The following is a 23,449-nucleotide window of genomic DNA, read 5'->3' on the forward strand; positions in this document are numbered from 1 at the left end:
ATATATATATATATATATATATATATATATATATATATATATATATATATATATATATCTATTGAAAATTCGTGCTGTGTGGGTGTGTGAATGTAGTACGGGATATGGCCGCCAAACGAGCGACGAGATTATAGGTTAAGTATACAAATATAATAGTAGCCAACTAAGTACATTAATATATTTTACATATACATATACATTAGTACAATCGTATAAAAGCTTAAAAAAAAAGCTATTAAAAAAAAATAGAAAGTTCTAGGCATCACGACTAGATGAAGATATTAACAGTGATAGAAACTTTGTGAGTAGCATGCAGCAATAGGGGAGGGGATACGCATCTCACACGACCGTGTGACCTCACGGACACAGCGTCTGAGTGTGCGCACTCCCTTCCAAACTGCTTCTCGCAAAGTTTCCACTCTCTGCTCTTAAAATATGTTGCTTCACATCCCACAGATAATAACGTACTCCTTATTTTCACGTTTATATACTGTATATAATTCTCGAATGCATAAAAAGTATATTTTATTTTTTTTTTTTAAATTATTCCGATATAATGTAACAGGGCCCATTAATGTACCTTACTTCATAGAGCTTAGATACATTGGTATCTTTAGTCATGCGCATGGTGTCGTGGAGAAGCTGATTGGTTGCCGCTTGCGTGTTGATCAGTGCCATTGATAACGCGATTGGACGACGCTCTCGGCGGCCCGCCAATGGTGAGGAGAGAACGCCGAAAGGGTCGTGATCGGGACGCATATTTCATCAGACCAGTGTGGTCACGTAAGCCCGCCGTATCGCGCGTGGCGGATGGTTCCTCCTTGGCCGGAGACTTGGTAAGATGTAGTGGGTCGTGTAAAGTGCGTCATTGTCGTCGATCCCTTCGTCGAAAAAGAATTAACTGCGTCAACGGGAGCGGTCTCACCACCGAGCAGTCTTGCATGCGGTAATTAGTAAGTGCACGAGGTGTAAAATCACCACGTAAGCGGCGAGGGGAAAGGGAGAGCGAGACAGAGAAGCGGTCACCCGACATCGCGCGCCGACCAACTCGGGCGAACGTCGGTTTGTATGTTTGCATGCTCGGCCTCCCTCGCTGTTCAAGGGACGCATATTCGCTCGTGTTATTCGCACAGTGGCGATGTGATCGCCCCGTTTGTTCGCTGCCAATCTCATCGCATTCATTGTCAATCGGCTACTACGACGATCACTGTTTCAGTCGGACGATCGCGATTTGTCACGGCTCCGGGCACAGGTCCTTCGTGCTCCCTTGTTTTCGTTTTCCCTGCTCGGGCTCATTCGTGTGCATGCACTGGATACACACATAAGTATATAGGAACGTATATACGTGTATATACGCGCGCAACGTGTATACGTGCGAATCTGCGTCTCTGTCGTTCGTTACCGGTTCCTCTCTTCCTTTCTCTGTCTTTCTCTATCTTTCTCTATCTTTCTCGATCTTTCTCTATCTTTCTCTATCTTTCTCTCCTTCACCCCTACCCCACGCCATCGTCGCACGCACACAGAGGCGCGCGCGCACGACGTCGACAGACAGCAAGGACGAATCGTCGGTTATACCCCCCGTGAATCTTGCGTGCGGCTGACGAAGCACACAATCCCGTTGTCGCGGGGCTCACCACCTCGTCGACGCGGTGCCGATGCTTTTCGGACACGAAGAGAAGATAGTATCTTATCCACCACCTCCGCGCTGCCGCCCTTCTCCCCGCACGGAGCAGTGCGCCCACACTCTTCGCCCCCTCCTTGTTCCGTCACTCACCCTCTCTCTCTCTCTCTCTCTTTCGTCGTGCGCGCGATGCCATTGCACCGCCGAACGAATCGCAGCAGGAAAAGCTATAAATATACACGCATCGCGCGGGGTAAACAAACTTGACCTCAGCGGAATTCTTATCGGCGTACACACACGCACAGAGGGAGGGAGGACACTTTTTGAGGTTATGTCGCGGCTGTACGTCTTCCTCTGGGTCTCGGTGCGTCATTGTACGCACAGCCGACGACGGTGACGCGGAGGTGGTGATTCGCGTCGACGAGTCCGCCGAAGGCGGCTAGTAGCGATGGTGCGGGCTTGTGAAGAGGCGCTCGTCGACGTGTAATGCAATAATCGCACGCGTTATCACCTTGCCGACGAGCTCCGCGCTCGTCGTTCGTTGCTCTGTCGCCGAGCGCGCGCGCGCGCACACGGAAACCTGGCGGACTCTTCGCAGCCAGATGAATGACACGCGCGACGAGTGAGTGGAGCCGGAGATTTCTCGCGCTCGTTCGACAGACAGACAGACTGACTGACTGACTGACCGGTCGGAACGCGAGAGAATGGGTTGTCTGATCGCGCACGAAGTAGTTCCCTGTATCCTGGAACTATCGTAGAAACTTCGCGATACTCGTTGAAGATCTCGTTGCGCGTATGCGAGGCGCGAACAAGTGACTCGATCATTCGGAAGCGGAGCGAGGAAGTGTCTCATTTGAAGCAGGTGTAAATATTAGTGTTTTGCGTGGCTAGTGGTTGCAGGCTGGGAACACGGTCGTCGCGTATCTGGTCTCAATCATCCTTAAGACACACCATTTTCCACTGAAAAAATAAAGATCGTCTGTATCCGACATGAAGCTGTCGTCCGCCGCTCCCTTTTGCGAACAAGTCAGCGAGCTTACACGTCTATTCTGCCAATGGAACGAATGCGAACAGACCGTCGTTCTCTACGCGCTTCTACGCCGTATGCCCGCGGTGCAGGCAAGATTCCTGGCAGAGGCGGTGCAGCACACCTTACATTCCGTGTCGCAACTGGACACGCAAGAAATGAACGCAAATAATCCAGGTAGTTACAGGCAAGAAATGAACGCAAATAATCCAGGTAGTGATTAGTCTCTATCATACTATCTAATCTGTATAAAATTAAGTATAATCATTATTTATTATTAAGTATAATTGGAATTATAATTGATTTTATTATTAAACATAAAAAAAATTTGATAATAATGAAGTACAAATTATGTATAAATAATGCTTAATTTGATGATTCGTATCTTGGTTTAATTTCGATTGTTTTTGAAAGACTTAAATTTTGTATTTAAGAACTACTTTATGTACACATAAGATTGTCTCTTTTGAACTGCATTAGATTGCGCTTTTTGCCTTTGAAAGTAAGACAAGTATATAACCTAACGTTGAAGGGAAAAGGAATCATGATACCAATGCAGCACCGGTTTAGCTGAAAATCAGATATTAGCAGATATGCTGCTTGTAAATAGTGGGAATGTTAATGAAATACTTTATATTGCAGTTTTCGTTGTCGGACTGATGTCAGAATCAACAGAGATTGCAATTCACGAACTGCTGATGCACTTACCACTACTAAAGGCTGGGAATTCAGAGTGCAAAGAAGCCTATTTGTCGGCGATTCCAGAATTAGTAAATCACTGTGTGAGCACTGGACAATACACACATGAGGCGCAGCAACTCTTAAGTTACACTCTGATACATCCTGCTATAACCTGTCAGGACAGACGTTCTTTAAGTCAGTGGCTCAGACATTTGGAGGATCGTATTAGCAATACTCCAACTCTACCCAACATGGAGGAATACATCATGAACGCTACGCCACCAGTGCCCAGGTGAGTGCTCGAGCTCGGCACAATGTCGACGATATCGCAGTCAATAATTTTCTCATGTTTACAATACAATCGTTCTTCAACGTCGTTTTCGTTTCCTATACAAGATGGGATGGATGGCCGCGGAAGCTAAACGACATGTTCAATACGCATTTGGGCACATCCGTGTTCGGCGTGACACCACCGCCGCCACCTCCACCGCCACCACAGCCAATTAGCCGTCAACGTCGTTCGAACAGCTTGACGCCACCAGTAGCAACGTCGCATAATCACGAACTTGTCGATCGCACCAACAACGCGAGTACCTCGTGTAGGTCCAAGCCGCGCAGCTTCAGCGTTTCGGGTGACCACGCGAGTAATTATCAGACTCCAGAAGTATTTCCGCGACTTTATTCACCTCGGCCTATTTGTAAATCATCTGTAAACTTAAACCGCGGTCCTGTTCACTCAGGTAGTCTCATTGGCTTGGGACCGTTGAGTCCGCAGGGCTCTTGTGCGAGTAGTGGCAGTGAAGGGCGTCTGGATGACGCTTCAAATCGTGCTTTAGCGAGCGGTATGCGAGGTAGGTTCAGCTGCAACTCTGAAAATATATATCTACTCGACAGTATTTGAACCAGACCTGTTCTTCTCTTAGACGTACCGGTGTGGCTTAAGTCATTGCGCCTACATAAATACAGTTACTTGTTCACCTCGCTGAGTTACGAGGATATGTTGGCATTGACCGAAAATCAATTGGAGACACATGGAGTCACAAAGGGCGCCAGGCACAAGCTAGCCATATCTATTACCAAGCTGAAGCAACGGTACAGCACACTTCTGAATCTGGAAAGGGATCTGGTGCAGTGTAATAGTGGACAAGCCAGCTCATCGTTCACGCAAGGCTCACCGTTGCTCGCTAACACAATCGAAGAACTGAAAACAATTTTGGCTACTCCCTTAAAACCGAGTCAAGACAGCGATCCACAGGACATCCCTACTCAGTTCACAAAAGTGTTGGGCAAACGTAAGTGGAACGGTTGTTTGTAGTTTATTACTGGAAGAATTGAGATATAATAAGCTCTTTCGCATTCCAGTGTGCAGCAGATTACCCCTGGAGACTGTAGATGACAGTATTCTGTGCGGTTGCATCAACGTCTTGGAGAAGGTATTACAGCACGAGTGTTTTACATCGACTCAAAAGGAGAAAGTGCAGCAATGGCGTAGCAGACTTGGCAATCCGCGACAAACTCAAAAGTAAGTCGACGTGTGTAACATTATATACGTGAAATTTACATCGCATAACTCATATTGTAGGATGCGACAGGAAGCGACGTTTTAGCAAGTGATTCACTTATCTATTTATTATTATGTTTAATATTATATTTATTACTATGTTATGTAGAATAAAGAGAAGGTGAATCGATTATGCTGGGTGTTACTAATGTCGCTTTTTATCGCTCATATGAGGAGAAACTCGGTGCTTGTACTGCGTTGTAATGTTAAATAATGTAAGCAGCCTGATGTAATGACGAAGATGCGTACGCGGGGTTAAATTGTTATAGATGGCAGCAGAACTACTACAATAATCGGAGATATGGTAATAATTCGCAGCACAATAGAAAACCGAGCCTGAACTCTAGCAACGTTCATAATACTCACAACACACACAGCAATCATTCGTACATGGCCAGTACGCACAGAAACAGTATAGCGTATTTTCAAAATATTTCGACTCAGAATCCTCATCTACACCCTGCTTCTGTCGAGAAAAGACCGAGTCTGCAAGAAGGTAGTTTGCCGGTAAGAAGAAGGATTTGTACTACAATTTTAAGCAAATATACGAATAAATCGTAAAATCGTAACTTACGAAAAAAAAATCATAGATATTTACGAGTTATATATGACATATGACATAGAATTGCAGATCTACTCATAAATTCTTACAAGCACAAATTACGAGTTTTACGATTTTGTTTAGAATTGCAGCACTAATTTCTCTATTTTTCTTAAAAATTACATCTCTCCTTGCTATTACAGCGTTATGTGTGTGATACTTCTTTTTCTCTTATTATTATTAATTAAGACTCCTGTAGCCCTGTAACTCATTATTGGAGTTAACGACAGTTTCGTTATCGTTGCGCAGCTTTTGTATATCGTAGAAATCCCAGGACTGGCCCCTCGCATTGTCTTTTTTTAAAGATGTCAGAAGATAATTAAATCAATATTTTCTGTTTTATTGAACAGTTCCCGGTATTTATTTGACAGAATATATATATACAGGGTGTCTGAGACCACCCGTACACCCTTTTTATCTCGGAAACAAAACATTTAAAAAAAAAACGTTTCAAAGAAAAGTTGTATGGTTTCGAGGTGTACATAAGATGGTGTCATTGATTTGACCTTGGAATTCTTGGATGGTGCCGCCAAGGTCAGAAGCGTCATATGCGACAATTTGTCGTAAATTAACGTGACATACAATTCATCTTTTTAATCTATTTCTTCGCCTATTTCTATTCAAGTTAATTTACAATAACTTATTGATTGTTAGAGCAAAGAGGACACAGAATATCTTACAAATTTGTTTAATCGATTACAAGTGTTACTTTGTGAGTATGTTTTTATTTTGACATATGTTGTTGAAGAATTTTTAATGTACATTTTCTCGCTTCTGACATCATTAAAAAAAGATAATGCGAGGGGCCAGGAGCCTTAATTAATATTCTTTTCACAGCAATTGCCGAAATCATTTTACCGTACGAATAGCGCACCGAGAGACCACTTCATAGACCCCGAGCCTTCCGGCAGTGGAACGAAATCGCTTCCGCAACATGTGCAAGTCGCAATGATGACGGAACAGGACCTCACTTTTCGCATGCAGACTCTCGCCTTAAGAATGACGGAACAAGCCATCGACGAGAAACCCAGCTTCACTCCATCTTCCATGAATGATCGCGTCTAGAATTTACCGTAAGTACCGTCTAAACAATCCTTTTTTACGGAGACAAATATAAGATCGTCTAAGACATTTTACGAAAATTCTGAGACGGTGCATTCACGGCTTCTTTAAAAGAAAAAAAAAAAAAATTGACGGTGATGATGAAAAATCATACATTTTATTCGTGTGTATACTCGCGAGTGTACATACCTATGCTTTAATTGCTTTAAACCAAATGGAAAAATGTCCAACACGTGCGACATTCACTTTGCGAAAAAGTAGATGACCCTTACACGCATGTGTAAATCGTATTTTTATTATCGTCTAATCATATTATTTAAACGACGGAATTTGGCAAGCCAAATGCTACTAGGAAGATAGATTCTTTCCTTGACTTCTCTCGCGGCATCCGTATAAGTATATTATATAAGAAGAAATATATATATACACATGTGTAAGCGTAAACACATAAAGCGTAAAACATACATTCATATACACATACACGCACTCACATATACACATACAGAGAACTTTATAACGAAGAAGTAGATCATCCACACACATAAACATATAGAATAAAAAAGAAAGAAAGAAATGAAGGAAGAAACAGTTAGCACTACTGCGCATGAGAATTGCAATATTATTTTTCCTGTTATCCATTTCATGAAATGGAATTTGCTTGATTTTAAATGACGGAACATAGTTAAATTAACGTAATTCATTTTAATGAATAGACTGATTTTACTTCTTTTAATATCTATATTTCTATTATTACATTATTATATTAGTGTATAATTCGTACTCTTATTGTTATTATTATCTCGGCGTCCTTCTTGCTAATGCTACTATTGCTCCTATTACTCTATCTCTTACTATTACCCTACTACTATTATTCTACCACTACTATTGATACTATAATCGCTATTCTTACTACTATCATCATCACATTATCGCCCTCACCACTATTATTACTATCGCTATAACTATTACTGTTAAAACTTCATGTAGAGAACGCGCAAGCATACTTAAAGGGTTTGCTACCGTATCGCATGAGTTATAATCCGCATACCTTTATTGAAACTTTAATCTCGACTGAAACAGGACAGAAACACGTATACGACGTGTGTATGCTTCGTAGTTGGCACACAGATCTCGCGATCTCCCACTTATTTAGCGAATTTTGTCGCGTTCTTCTCTTTGTTGTTTTTCTTTCCTTTTTTTTTTATTTTTTTTTTGTTTCCAATACAATGGTAGGCTACTATAAACGCGAGTAAATAATTCAAATAAATGAATAATAAGGGCCTTATGGGAAGAAATGAGCGAACGCGTATAAGAGAGCTGTAGGAAATTTAACATTATAAAGTAGCAGCGAAATTCGCGAGGGATGTGGGTCGGAGGGGACAGACTGGCGTCATGTAACTTGGCGCAACATCGAAATCTGTGGCTTTACATTGTAAGCATACATTAATATTCAATCTTTAGCACTTTGAGGTAGCGTTGCGGGTAATGTAGCATAATATTTTTTTGTGCAAGAAGATGGACTTTATTAAATGCGTAATGTTAGGGAGTATATATATACATAATATTTGATTGATTGCATTGATGCAAAATAAGAAAAAAAAAAATGACTAAAGACTGAATAATTCACGTGCCACGATCCGTCGTTAGACTTCGTATGCTTTACTTCCGTTCGTGGATCTTGTGTGCACGTGAATGTAATAATTCGAAGACTGTATGAGAAAAATAACTCAAAATATTAAAGATTAGCGAGTGAGCGAGCAAATGTACGAGTATGAGAGAGAGGGAGAGAGAGAGAGAGAGAGAGAGAGAGAGAGAGAGAAGTGAAAAAGAAAATGAGAAAGTAGTTTTTAAGACGAAACTAGTTTTAAATTTCTAGGGATACGTAGCGTAGTATCGTTAGTAATAATATTATACTCTTATAAAAATAAGTATTAAGTGATTTATTGAATACGGGAGTATCCTGCTGATGCACGCGTGAGGAGAATAGAAATGAACTATATATACATATATATTTAGTAATTGTAAATGGAAAGGATCATATTTAGTCGTTATTTCATTTCACGAGCGAGACAAGTGTGTTACTCGATCAACGGGCAGTAGCAGCAGTAGCACCGTCAAAACGATATCCGATTGGTTGTACATTGTGAGTTACGAGAAATTAATATGGAATTTTAAAAAAAAAGATCAAAAGCTAGTCAAACCGTTTTTTATTTCTACCGGTTATAACGTATATAATTAATTAATTGTACATTAAATCTGCGTACCACACACAAACACACAATACCACACGCGTGTTCTCAATGTAATTCGCGTGACTTGTTAGACATATGTTTCATTGTATACCAGAGAGAGAGAGAGAGAGAGAGATATACATACATACACACATATACAAGAAAAAACTTACTACAAACACACGCATGATACACATATACAGATATCCTATTTAGTGCATTACACAAACTCATACATACATAAAAACAAAGGCCCACGTGCGCACACACACATACAAGAAGAAAGAGAAAGAGAGAGACACATAATGCGAACGAAATGAGACGCATGTGAAAAAGACTGCTCGTAAGCGACATCAGGAATTTCATTCAGCGTAGGATTACTACAAACTGTTTCACATACTGAAACCGCTGCAATCCAACTGACAAAGGCAGGACCTGAATTAAAATGGATGCAAAGAGATTTTTATTCGCGCAGCGTATTATAAGCGTGATCGATAAAAGAAAGGAAAAAAAAAAAACAATGAAAGACCATGTGATTAATCCTGCCGATGGTCGGGACGCCGCCGTTGTGCCGTTAACTTCCCGTCGACCCATCGTATATTATAACTATCATTATTGTTGTTTGTAGTGAGGCACTCGCGACTCTCATGTAACGTCTTGTACTTAGTGCTCATAGCCATTATCGTGGGGAGAAATGCGCCGGGCGCGCACAGCGCGCGTCTCGTTCGCCGTAGTGATCATCATCATAATTAACGATCGGCGGCGGTGATTCGCGAGCGATGAAACGAACGGATAAGCGAGAACGAGTCGACATTGGTGTAAAGCGTTCAATAGCCGAGCGGAAAATCAAGGTATTACGTGGAAAGAACACGATTAACGTCGGATATCAATCGAGATATGTTCTCCTCGTCGAGTGCAAAGTGTCGGGATACCATCGTGCGCCAAATGCTGCGCGCGCGGAATGCATCTTGCATATAGTAGCATTCACGAGCGACAAATTATCGAGAACACCGAGGAGAGATAACTCGCACGCCGCCGAGAACGATGAGATCCATGTGTTGAATACTAGTAAAGAATAATCTTGCCTGAATAATTGGTACTTAGGTATTAATTAAAGTGTAAGCTACGATCTGACGATATCGGTAGCTGTTGGTGTAATTAATTAATACGTAAGTTTGAGCAAGAACGGTGCACGTAATACTCTGCATTTTCCCGAGATCGGCGATTGTTGTTCACGCATATACGTGTATGCACATTTTATTATGTTCCACTCTCGTTAGTAATAACACCGAGCTCTTTCTCCAGCGATTCTCGAGTTCTGGAAACTGACGATAAAATGTATCGCGTTCGCATACACGTGCGCGTTCTGCGATCTCTTATCCGTTCGTTGACCTCAGTGCAGGATACTGATTGTAGGAATGAGAATAACGCGCGAAAGATAAGAAATTCGCGGGATAATCTTTGGCCGGGTACTCGCGCTCCACAATAATCGATTTGCTCGATAAATTTTGCACACCTGTAGCAGCAGTAATATATATATATATAATAATTAGTAACTTAGTGAAAAATTTCGGAAAAGACGAAACAAAGCGAGTTGTTCCCGGCCGAAGGCGATCCGCGATGACTATGATGATCCGAGTAGAAAAATTATATCGATGCGGTTGACATCCGCCGAACACGTTTTAAGCGATTGATTTTGCTTTAAGAAGCGCGTCCAGCGAACGAAGACGCTTTTCCCTTTGTTCTCTGCGCCTTTTTTTTTGTTCTTATACGCGGGGATTCGTGCCCTCGCTGGCGCATATCTAGTGTTCACGATTTGCCGCAGCTTCTCTGGATAACATTAGGTAAACTGTAATAAGAAAGGTCATTTGAATTGTCAGATCGCTAAATGGAAATACCTTAGTCACATAAGCGCGGCAACATGTAAAAATGCAATTTTTGTACTGTTATAAAAAAGAAGTTGAATAGACACAGACGTTGTAGCGTGAAGGGACTTTTTCCAATAAAAAAATTTTCATACGCATATATAATCCGTGTAAGTGTGTCCTATATCTCTGCTCCTCTTGTCCTTATTTATATATTTATTTGTACGATGCGATAATATATCACACATACGATAAAGTGAGTTATTAATTATTGATAAAATGTTTTAAAATTTTCTCATTTGAGTAATACAACTTTAGAATAAATCTACATGAAAAAATAAATGATTCGCGTTCGAGTGACTCTTTGAATACATCTTGATATCCAAAATGTTAGTTAAGAACACTCAATTAGGAACACTTAGTACGTCTCCAAGAGCCAAGAGCAAATTCTGATTTGACTCAATACTTTATGCAGTAAGAGCGCAAAACATCGTTCTATATGCGTAGCTGCATATCTAAACATGCACGAATGCTAATACATCGTTTGCGTTAACGCAACAACTGTAAGTTAGTGCATCTAGGCTACATTTTCCGTGGTGTCTACAACTTGGCGTATTTTACTCGCAGTGTAACAATATATTTAATATATATTTTACACAGTTGCATGAAATCATAAATAAATTTTCAAATCGTCGAGCAGTTTGTAGTTTATTGTCGATAAATAAACGTTCTTCCTGATTACAAATATTTAATATAAAATTATTTTTTCCGTATTTTAGTCAGGAGACGTCGAATGCTTTTGCCTACCACGCCGCCACACGAGAGATCTTTACTATGGCCCATATTCTGAATCCTCTTTTATCGATAAAAGTGCCTTAAATGTAACTTCTCAGCCAATCAGATGGCTCCTAAGCCTCTTTTAGAGGCACTTTTATAGATAAAAGAGAATTCAGAATATGGACTCTTGTAGATCCTTAGACCCGTATTCTGAGTTCTCTTTTAACGATAAATGAACCTCTAAAAGAGGCTTAGGAGCCATCTGATTGGCTGAGAAGTTACATTTAAGGCACTTTTATCGATAAAAGTGCCTTAAATGTAACTTCTCAGCCAATCAGATGGCTCCTAAGCCTCTTTTAGAGGCACTTTTATAGATAAAAGAGAATTCAGAATATGGACTCTTGTAGATCCTTAGACCCGTATTCTGAGTTCTCTTTTAACGATAAATGAACCTCTAAAAGAGGCTTAGGAACCACCTGATTGCCTGAGAAGCCATATTTAAGACACTTTTATTGATAAAAGAGGGTTCAGAATATGGGTCTTATGGCTCCTGCACACAGGACGCGGTAATGCTTGCCGCGCGGCGGAAGTTCGCGCGATAGCCAATCAATATGCTGCTTTCCGTAATAACTTTCTAGCTCTTACGGAAAAACAACATATTGATTGGCTGTCACGCGGACTTTCGCAGCGCGGCAAACATTACCGCGTTCTGTGTGCAGGAGCCATTAATGTGTATATATTTTAGCTGCGTTCGGGGAGTGCGCTATCAACGCTACGCGTCATTCTATCTTTATTGCGTTTTAGATATGTAAAAAATTTAAATATAAATATTCGTTAAATATTCGCGGGGATCTTTAGTTCCTAAGTCTCTCTGTACGAGCCGCTACTGTTTTTAACTAAAAATTGAGGTAGTATCCAGGATTGGGAACGTTACTTTTTAAAAATAACGCGTTACCGTTACCGTTACTTGCGGTAAAAAGTAACTCGTTACCATTACTCGTTACTGATTCTAAAAAGTAACGCGTTACCGTTATTTGAAAAGTAACGATAAAAAAATCGTTACTTTCCATTACTTTTGGTAAAAAAAAAGTTAAAATCGGCTTATAAAACAAATAATAAGAGAGACAGTATATAAATTATACATATATAAAGACAAAATATAAGATATTTAAGACAAAAGACAAAATATAAGATATTTAAGCACATATTCTTGCATAACATAAAGCATTCTACATTAGTCGCAAATCGCAAGGTCGCAAAGAAATTGACTAATCATAGTCGATTGTTCTTCTTGCGATCGAAGAATAATCAATTATAATTGGTCAATTTCCTTGCGATCTTGCGATTGCGATTAATGTAAAATGGACGCCGCACACATTGACATAACAGTAACGTAAGGCGTACCGTAAAAATGAACCAATTACAATCGAGTATTCACAAAAATGGCGATCTTACGGTTCGACGATACTCAAAGTGATTGGTCAATTCTTACGGTACGTCTTACGTTACTGTTATGTCAATTCATGTGCGGCGCCCCTTAAGCGTGGTCTACAATGAAAACTTAAAGCATAAAATTTAAGCTTTAAGTCTTAAGCCGTAAGAAGTTGACCAATCACAGACAATTATAAAAAAAATAATTGACTGTAACTGGTTAATTTCTTACGGCTTAGAGCTTAAAACTTAAATTTTATGGCTTAAGTTCTCATAGACCACGCTTTAGAGGCTTCCTACAATAAGCAATAAGTTTTAAGTCGCAATAAAATTGACTAATTACAGTGGATTATTCTTCTAATAGTCGACTATGATTGGTCAATTTTATTATGACTTTTATTGCTTATTGTAGAATGGGCTTTATGGAAAGCAGCACATTAATTGTTTATCGTGTGCAAACTTTCGTAGCGTGACAAGCGTTGCCGCGTTCTGTGTACAGAAGTCACTATAGTAAAAAAGTAGCGATACAAGTAACGATGAATTTCGTTACTCGTTACTAAAAAAAAATATAACGCCGTTACTTTTTCGTTACTGATACAAAAAAGTAACGGCGTTAACAAATTGTTACCAAAAAAAGTAACGAAATAGTAACGTCGTTACAAGTAACGCGTTACTTCCCGCACTGAGTGCGCGCTAAGACTTGTTTACAGTACATTCTTATATTTAAGGTCGTGTCTTAAATACATATTTAAAAACATTTTAGCTAAAATGATTCGTACGGATGTTATATATATCATATTACTGGTTAAAAATATTTGAGAATTTATTTAAGACAATTTTTAAATATAATATACTATGAACGAGCTTCAGTGCGTTAGTGCAAGCAACCGCTATAAAACTCCATATATATGGTGAGCCCAGTAAAATATCGCAGTGACCAATCAGAAGCCAGGCGCATATTGGGCAGTGGCGATACGGCGCCGACATACGCATGGCTTCTCATTGGTCACCGCAGCATTTTGCCGGAATTCACCGCGGGAGCGTCCCGATTGACGACGGTACGATTGGACACAACCAACTGATGAAAAGAATTATCTAGTGAATTACTAGGTCGAACCAATCATTACAATCTGTGTCCAATCGTATCGTGGTCGATCGGGTCCCACCCATTCACCGCATATATGGAATCTTAGCTTTATTTTGTTTTAAAACTGTTAACTGTTAATTTCATTCTGCGGACGAAATACTTGGTCTATGTACATACGTCATTGCGGGATAAAACTTCAAAGCGTAATTTAAATAAAGTACAAATATCATATAATTTTAATATCGTTTTATTTTTTCTCGCAGCGTTCTTTTTTTTTTTACTGGAAACAGTCTTACTTAAGATGTCTATAAGACGTCTTACTTAAGATGTCTCAAAGACGTCACAATCGGAACGTAGGACGTCTCAGTGTTTTCCGGGAAGTAGCTACAAAATAATAATAAATACTTACAGACTATCTAACGTCTACTCTCTTAAGTTTGAAATGCAAAGGATCAATCGCTTAAACTGTTAAATAGACAGTATCCACATACTTAAGCTTAAATCGTACTTTTAATAGATGTACGTTCGATATAGTAATATAAACATATATCGATTTATTTCGATCTCTCTTCCTCATGCACCCACGCTCTTACGCATGCACACGCGTATAACATACGCACACTACACAGGCGCGCACCACAATTACTACTGTTTTACCTATACATGTATTTACATAGTCGACGACACGTTTTTTTCATCTGTTTCGATTGTGTAAATAAAAAAAAGTGACACTGTTAATCGTTTGTGCGCGTTTGACATGAAATTTGCGAATGCTAAGACCGAGCGAAAGTCTATGTGTTCAATGTTAAACAGATAATGATTCCTTTGATTATAGATGATAGATATATTGAAGTTACAGTCATAGATACATAACTTCAATACACACTCAATATTATCTAAATGAAAAATTATATATATATATATATATATATATATATATATATATATATATATATATATATATATATATATATACACAACTGTTATATATTATTTATCATTTTTCCTTATAGATATTTCTGTGTGAGAGCGAGTGTCTGTGAGAGAAAAGGAGACGTCGTGGTACTTTGTGGTATTCGCTGTCGTAAGACATTTCCTAAAGAGTCACGATAATATCAGTGTCCTTGGAATTATCTTCGGAAAAATCTCAGCGAGACTCGCACGTTATTTTGCTAAAACTCTACGTAGCAAGTGTCGTCAATTAGGCAAGCCGGTTTTGTCATTACTCCGACTGAGAAACAAAAGTGCGTCTTAGTCGTGTTTATTTGCTTTGTATTTGTTCTTCACTATATTTATAGATATTTGTGAAACTTGCCATCACAAATTGACGATTTCCGTGAACGATCTTGCTTCGCTTAAACGTGGCGTGGCGTAACGAGTCGACTGTTTGACGGATACTTATTGGTGTTTCGTGTTACTTATTGCTGCGTTAGACTGCTGCAGAAATTAAAAACTGACGAAGGAACTGTGGGAAACGTTAACAGTGTCGTCGAAAAATAAAACCTGAACATTCAGCTCCCTGCGAATGTGTACGTATACGTGTATGTATGTATATATATATCTCTCTCCCTATATATATACACATATACATATACATAATATATATATGGATCTACATATATAAATAACGTGATTTAGATATCTTTATCTCTAACGAATAAAACCGGAAAATATCCTCTGCTGTTCGAAATCGCCTCATAGCTACGTTCTTTTTGGGCTGAAGGAGGTAGGCGTCGCGAGACGCCTGTAAATCGATCGAAGTTTACACTTATCGAAATAATGTCACAGCTAATAGCGTTACAGCGCGGTAAGTATGTACTCTACTTTCGTTCGTCTATGTACAAAGCCCTATGGCAATTGTAAGGAAAGAATTGCCAGCTTCCGCAACATCATTCGTGTCGTTCAAGAATCGATCGCACGATCCGCATACTACATGAAAGAAACACACGTCGATCCCATTCTCGAGCGGACTAATGCTACACGGAATCGCGACGATTCGCGGAGCTTCACCGATCGGTATTGGTAATAATCACATGGTATTTAAGGCTCCTAATTGCTTCGCGTTGTGGTCATCTTGATGTCAGAATCGAGGAAACGCATGCCCAAGATTTCTACAAAATATGTCGAGATAAAAAGATATATGCAAGATGATAATTGATTAAGCACGTCTCTAAAATATTCTTAACGCTTTTCTTTTTGCTTTAACAACCAATAAGTAATCTGAAATTAACACGACGAAATAATAAAGAAATGTAGATTGAAGAGAAAGTTTGCACGTTAATTTTACAGTTATTTATTGATTGTGCAGAAAAGAGTGTCCGGAGTATTTAAAGGGGTGCTCAATCGATTGATTGTACATGTCATTTTTTTGGATGTATTTAGAGATATGGAGGCATATATTTTTTTATGTCAACGTGGAAATTTTGGATATACATTTTCTCGCTTTTGACGTCATCAGTCAAAAGTTTTGCGACGAACAGTCAGCAGGCCTTATTAAGTGTCGCTCATGTCTCGTGAAGACCGCATTTCCCGCTCAAAGTTCGCTTGAGCATCGACAAACGTCGTGACAACCGATGGAAAATTGTTCCGCGAATCGCGCACCGTTCTCGACGACTCTCCTCGCTCTCTTCCGCGATATCCTCTTTGGTCTCGTGCATTCGAATAGAATATTTAATATATTGCGACAGTGAAAGAAACTTCTCTCGTCCGTCGTGCTACACACGTGTCTTTTACGTTTTCGTGACACATATCGACGGTCGATTGGTTTTCGAACCCCCGGCTCTCCCCTCTCTCCTCTCTCTCTCCTGGTATATTCTCTACTCGAGGATCGACTAACACTTTGTAGTATGGCATTACGAAAAAATGTACACACAGTCGTAACGATCTTAAGTCGAGTACGCTAATAATACTATCGAGTGTCATGCAATATCGGTTGTATAACATCTTGTGTGACGACCGTTGACGTTAAATTCGCTTCCTCCGTTCTTCATTTTTACGCTAGATTCAATTAACTCTCGCGAAATTCTACGAAACTACGAACCGTAACGCGTCCGTGCCGGTCGCATTCGGCGCGATTCTCGGATTTGTCTCGTATGTAGCGGTATCTACATATACGTGTCTTAGATCTGTATTAAGTCTCGTTACTTGAAACTTATCTCATTGAGATATCGAGATATTCCGATTTGAATTTAGAGTTGGATCTGAGTTTTCCGGTTGAAACACGTGATATACGTGACACATTTGCAAACGCGATTCTACTGAAAAACTCACATCTAACTCTAAACATAATATATGAGTATCTCACTTGAAGCGAGTTTCAAGCAACGACTATTAATACGAGCCTAAGGCCTGGTTGCACCAACATTACTTTGGCTTTAAGCGAAACTTAAATATATATCTATCTTTATCTTTCTTTCTAAATAAATAAAGACAGACATATTAAGTATATATTTAAGTCTCATTTAAAACCAAAATAACGTATTGATGCAACCGGGCCTTAGACCCGTATCAGTAGTCGTTACTTGAAACTGTCATGTGAGATATTCAGATTTTAATATAAAGTTAGATCTAAATTTTTCAAGTAAACCGTATGATATATGCAACGTTACGTTTGTTTGATCGTCATTCCACTGAAGAACTCACATCCAACTCTAAACTTAAATATGAAAATCCTACATTTAAAGCAAGTTTCAAGTAATAACTATTAATACGGACTTTAGACTCGTATCAATAGCCAGTACTTAAAAATTGCCTCAGGTGAGATGTTCAAATTTGAATTTAGATATGATGTTTTAGCTGAATCACGATTATAAACGTAATGTCTCATGTATTATATGATTCAAGTAAAAAAATCTAACTCTTAATTCAAATCTGAGTACCTCATACGATACAAGTTTCAAGCGATGGCTATTAATACGGACCTGAAATCAGACGGCCGCGTTCAGCGCCGAATGCGAGATACGAGTTGCGGGTTTCTATGACTGCAACAACTTCGCCTTCCTATCCCTACGTTAAATCGATCCGTTAATGGCAGTACGGAAAAAAGAATTGTGCGCCAGATCAATAGAACATACGGACGTTGAGAGACACCGAAACCATGTGAACCGCGTTACATGTTTCTCTCTCGCTTCGCCGGCGCAATTGTCGATCGGAGTATCGTGAGAGTGTGCCACAGATATTTCTCAGACGAGTAGTACATCGACATCGAGAGCTCAGACCTCCTCTTCCTCCTCCTTCTGCTCCTTGTGATCGATAATAATCAAGGCTCGTTCATCGCGAATTCAACCCAGATACAATATTCAACTAGCAACGTGATTATCTATTATATCAATATTTGCCGTTAAATTCTCCCTGTCAATGGAGACGCCCGTTCGCGATCTGCGTGATTTCCAGTCGTGTAAATCGAATACGCTACGCTGAAATCGATTAATCAGTGTTCGAAAAATGCCGTTCGGCTTGTAGCTTGTTGCACGCGGTCGTCTCGCAGTATTAACAATTTACTCTGAAATATTATGTATCACATTTTAGCGTCGGTTCCGCAGCTGAGAGGATCGTTCTTTTATTTATATATATATATGTATGTATATATATATATACACACACACACACACACACATACACATATGTATATGTATGTACATATATATATAGTAATATATATATATATATATATATATATATATGTATTTATATATCCGTTTTTAACGTATTTCCAACCCGCTGCAGCGCGCGACGTATGTTTTTATCTCTTTTTTCTTTTTTCTTTACCGACGTCGTCAGCGATTAAACGTCGTGTACCATACTTTGTCAGCCGGATTTCTCTAATTTGTATCTAAATTACACTTTGTGTGTACTGTGATATATATCTATGCAAAGAGCAATTAGTAGACGAATACGTCTCTGACTACATAAAATCTACATATAAACTTTTTAGACACAACATTTCGCGACAAACACCGAGAACTTGCAGATGTTCTGGCACATGCTTATGCGCGCACGCGCGCATACACACACACATACACACAAGCACGCATATTGCGACATTTGTACGGTCAATCAGTTTCCTCTTCCTCGCGTTTCGCTATGCCGAGAGTAGTTTCGCAAAGAGCAAAACCGTGCCATTGCCAATCACATTCACCTGAATGCTGAGACAAATTAATTCCCGATTAATTTCAGCCTATTCAGTTTCAATCTGGGAGGTAAATAGCAAAGAATTTCTCCCCAGTATGAAACTTGTGAGTCAAAATTAATTAATAGTAATGGCATATCTGAAAGCTTGAATACAGTCTCGTGAAGTCTCCGAGAGGATTCATCATCAAACGTGACGTCCGCCTTCTCTCACGCGGTTCTCGATATGATTGTCACCCAGCATAAAACACCAACATCCGGCTCTATTAAAGACAACATCCCTAACACATGTTACATGCGCAATCGAACGTACAATCGCATGTTTTTATGCTGTCTGCGATGCATTTGCCCGTGGGAGTAGTAAAATTTTGCGAAATAAAATCATTGAACTGCACTAAAACGATTTGCGCAAGCGAGAGAACATGTTTCCCAAATATCACGGGAACAAATTTCCCGACTGAGCAGACGCACCGGTCAGCATTAACATGCTCGAGATTGTACGTATCGGACGTATCCGGCTCAGTGATCTACTTCGATGTGTCCGCTGACTTTGAATCGAGGATGCAGATTAAACATTACTCTCGTAACTCTTTTCGAACGAAACAATAGAACATGTCAATGGTTTTCGCATCGCGTACGAAGAGGAAATCGGTTAGAATCCTATTTATAAATCTATTTACCCGATTGATCTGAAGCAATCGAATTATCGGAAGACGCGAGATACCGTTGCATCAGCAGGGATAACTCTGTGCCGCGGTAGAGAGAAAGTTTGAGGAGCCTTCAGTGTCTAAAAAATAGTTAACAAGCTATGAAACTCTCGCGTATAATGCAACTCCAACTGATGACGTTGATTAAACCGCCGAGCAGAATAAGAATGTAAGTAACACGAGCTTATACTACTGTACTCCGCTAAACAGCTAAGGTCCGATGCTACCAACGTCTTTAAACGTCGATTAAACTTTAACCTAAGTTCAAGTCTTTATCTGGAGACAGTTTAAGCTCAGATTAAGAGTTAATCGTTGGTGAAATCGGGCATTGATCTTTTTAAGAACTGCCTCCTACTGGTGCAGCGCTACTCTCACTTCCTCCTACAACTTTTTCCTAAGGAACTCGAGGAACAAAGAGAGAACCTCTTCACTTGGTGACGGCACTCATCGACGTTTGATGTTCTATCCGGACGCTTGTATGGCTGTCTGAGTCTCCGTGGACGACGAAGAAAACGGAGAATAGCTTCTGAGCGGCGTGACTTCCGCGCTCCGTTACGGTTCTTCACTCCTTCGGTTTCCTCAGCCAGCTTCGTCGGCCGAGACTGGCGACGCTCATCGAGCTGGCAGTGCTAGAGACACTCGCCAACGAGTTCAGGCTTACCGAATGTTAATCTTGCAGCATGTGCACGAAGCTGATGGGGAACATGCCCCGTCTCTCTGGCGCCCGTTCCAGCGCACCCTCCATCCAATTGTCGTCATCAGTCTGTTCGTTGGTCACGATGATCACCTCGCCTTCGCGGAACGATAGCTCGTCCTCGTTGTCGGCCTCGCAGTCGTACAACGCTCGGCAACGTCGAAGGCCGCTCAAAGTCGACGACGTCGGCTGTGTATCGGAGGACAAGAAGAAAATGTTAACAAGACGAGAACATCCGGCATACACTATTGAGAGCGCGTGTTTCAGTCAGCTGAGGGAAGCAAGCGCTCTGTTGCTCACACCCTTGTCACGAGGTGACGAGCGTGAGTACACCTGCTTTCAAAACGATTTGAACACTTATTTCTCGATGCAGTTTGGAGCCCAACCGATAGTCCAATGTGAAGATATGTTTTGGACTAATTCCCAAAAGTTCAGCTCTCTCATTGTACCATCGGCTGCGTTTCAAGCTGTATCGAGAAAAAAGGAAAAGATCAAACCGTATTGAAAGCAAGTACACATCTTTCTCGAATGTTACGAGGGCATTGGAAATTCTAGGGAGATTTGATATTGAAAGTCCGAAGAGTCAATGATATTCACGGTTTCGACCAGACTCGATTTTATCTTATTGTCGACTGATTGACGATTAAGATCTTTTGACTTCTTTCGTGTCACTCTCTTTCTCTCTCTCCTTCGGGAGAATCAAAGCTAAAAAGGTGTAAAGTATTGATTAATCCGTTCTGAGACAGATAAAAGGGGCTGCGACGAAAAACATCCAATACACTTGGATAGAATATAATTAAACTTATCGATATCCCTAAACTAGAATTTCCAGTATGAAACACCGATACATCATGCCAGTTACGCGATTTAATGTCAAGTCTCACCATAACTCGGAATGACAGAATTTTACGAGGGAGTAGTATCGCGGAAGTCGGAAGAAGTATAACACAGCCGAATGCGATCGAGTGTCGGTTAAACATAAATTCATTCAGAAAACCCATGCGATAATCAGTATTTACAAGTACACAGGTCTCAGTGGTTAGTGCTTGATTCTAACTTATTGTCCACTGATATATATAACTCGTTAAACATAATGAAAAAAATAAATAAAAATGAAAAAAGAAACATACCAATTAATGACTCGGATAGAATAAAATTGAATCGAAGAATGTAAATATTAGATTCATACAGGTTACACAGAGCGACTTGTCTTGGAAAATTCGTGTTCTCGTTACGAACGAATAGCACCTCGATCGGGGCGACTGATGGTTGTGACTAGAGGCGAGCGATGTTAAAAAAGAAAAAAACGACCACACCGTTCGGCAATAACGCACAAATAATAATAATGTTATATTTGAAGCCTCAACGAGGTGAGTTGCACAGACGATGATACGAACAGCACGACTGATCATGCAAAAGCACTGCTACACTTGAAAGTGTCGTCGATACGGCTAACGACAGACAGAAAGACAGAGGTAAGTTCCACTGACGACGGTTGTCGGTCTCGAATTCTCGTTAATAATTCTTTTCCCTGATTCTTTCTCCTCGTCGGGATTACGTCGTCACGCGATTTGCATTTAATTAATAGCTAGCGACGAAGCTTAATCATTTCACGTGGAACGCGTATGTACAACGAGATATATTGCATATATATGCTTATTTGTTTATATATAGAGTTGTGAAAATATTAGTTAAATTTTTTCAATTTAATAATTGATTTGAACAAATATGCTTCAATTCAATTCAATTCAATTCAATTCAATTTAACTCAATTCAATTCAATTTAATGATTGATTCAAACAAAATCAACTGAAGAATGTTTAATTGACGATAAATTTCAACGAATATAATTAAAGATTATTCAATTAGCGATTGATATGAGCGAAGGAAAACAAAGATCAATCAATTAAGAATTGAACTTGGCAAATTCAATTAAAGGCTACTTAACTGACAATTGATATGAGCAAATTGATTCAATCGAAGAGTTATCGATTACTCAAGGATATACAATTGATTTTGTGGATAATATTCATTCTCGGAGCATTGTGGTATCGTGGAAAATGCCGATGATTGAGATGATTTGCGTTGAAAAGAGCACTAAGCATATCAACTATCAACAAGCAATCTTCGATTGAATCGATTGGAATTTGTTCATATTAATCATCAATTAAATCTATTAAAAAATAAAAATTTATTGAGAGATATTTAAATAATAAAATAATATCAATAAATTTAAAATAAATAAAATTTTTTAAAACTAAATTTCATTTTTATTTATTCGTTATAAATCAATATTAAAAATATATAAAAACAAAAATCCCCTAACACACCGTTATAAGAAACAATAAAATTGAATAAATGAAATTTATTTTTCTCAAATTGATAAATTTAAACATATTATTCAATTATAAATAATTAATAAAATTATAAATATAATTGGATGAATTTTTTATTACAATAAAGGGAATAATTATAAAAATTACAAAAATATAATTATTTATAAAATTGATAAATTAAATTGATCAATTAAATTAAACGTCCTTCAATTAAATTTGCTAAGTTCAATCATCAATTAAGCGGTCTTTAATTAAATTTACCAAGTTTAATTATTAAGTTTATTTATTGTTAATGATGTTTGATTCCCTCCGCTCATATCAATCGTTATTGAACTGTCCTCGATTAAATTTGTTGAAACTAATTATCAATTAAACGGTTTTCAGTTGAATTGGTTCATATTAATCGTCAATCAAACACGATATAATTAATTAAATGACTGATTACTCGCAACCCTATGTATATATACTTATTCGTAAGAAGCGGTTTCAAGTGTAACATGCCGTAATGTGGGATGGCTGATGTTTACCAGATTCAGATTTGGGAGCAAAGATGAAGGCTCCTCGGCGTAGCTCTCTAGCCTGGACCGGTCCCTTCGCTGTACCAACAATGGTTAATAACAAACCATAAAGCACTGATCTTG

General features: G+C 39.3%; 2 protein-coding genes across 13 annotated transcripts in view; one reads left to right on the forward strand and one right to left on the reverse strand.

Moving 5' to 3' along the window:
• The first annotated feature begins 701 nt into the window (after positions 1–701).
• On the forward strand, positions 702–10,809 carry LOC116852444 (protein Smaug homolog 1). 8 transcript variants are annotated; one of them, XR_004379779.1, is made up of 9 exons: positions 748–953; positions 2,513–2,861; positions 3,291–3,621; positions 3,726–4,180; positions 4,253–4,621; positions 4,692–4,851; positions 5,160–5,397; positions 6,329–8,373; positions 8,900–10,809. XR_004379779.1 is itself a non-coding variant. In XM_032832835.1 (9 exons), exons 2-9 carry the CDS (start codon positions 2,612–2,614, stop codon positions 6,554–6,556), a joined length of 1,935 nt encoding a protein of 644 aa, XP_032688726.1. In that variant the 5' UTR covers positions 750–953; positions 2,513–2,611; the 3' UTR covers positions 6,557–10,809. The 8 variants fall into 8 exon arrangements, 7 of the variants coding, with proteins under 7 accessions (XP_032688721.1, XP_032688725.1, XP_032688720.1 ...); XM_032832835.1 differs by having other exon boundaries at positions 750–953; positions 3,726–3,973; positions 4,070–4,180; positions 6,329–10,809; XM_032832836.1 differs by having other exon boundaries at positions 751–953; positions 2,513–2,825; positions 3,726–3,973; positions 4,070–4,180; positions 6,329–10,809.
• A 3,364-nt stretch (positions 10,810–14,173) lies between these two features.
• LOC116852443 (arfGAP with SH3 domain, ANK repeat and PH domain-containing protein) overlaps positions 14,174–23,449 on the reverse strand; it is a 55,879-nt gene continuing 46,603 nt past the window's right edge. For 4 of the 5 annotated variants that reach the window (XM_032832828.1, XM_032832825.1, XM_032832827.1 and 1 more), the window contains exons 16-17: positions 23,336–23,404; positions 14,174–20,661 (exon numbers count right to left, since the gene is read on the reverse strand). In XM_032832828.1, coding sequence (XP_032688719.1) covers positions 20,446–20,661; positions 23,336–23,404 — 285 coding nt within the window. In that variant the 3' untranslated portion in view covers positions 14,174–20,445. The remainder of the gene's footprint in view (positions 20,662–23,335; positions 23,405–23,449) is intronic. The other variant, XM_032832826.1, reaches the window with a different exon arrangement.

This window comes from Odontomachus brunneus, unplaced genomic scaffold (assembly GCF_010583005.1).
Source record: "Odontomachus brunneus isolate Ranch 3 - 2012 unplaced genomic scaffold, Obru_v1 Obru_scaffold_224, whole genome shotgun sequence".
NCBI classification, from domain to species: Eukaryota; Metazoa; Arthropoda; class Insecta; order Hymenoptera; family Formicidae; genus Odontomachus; species Odontomachus brunneus.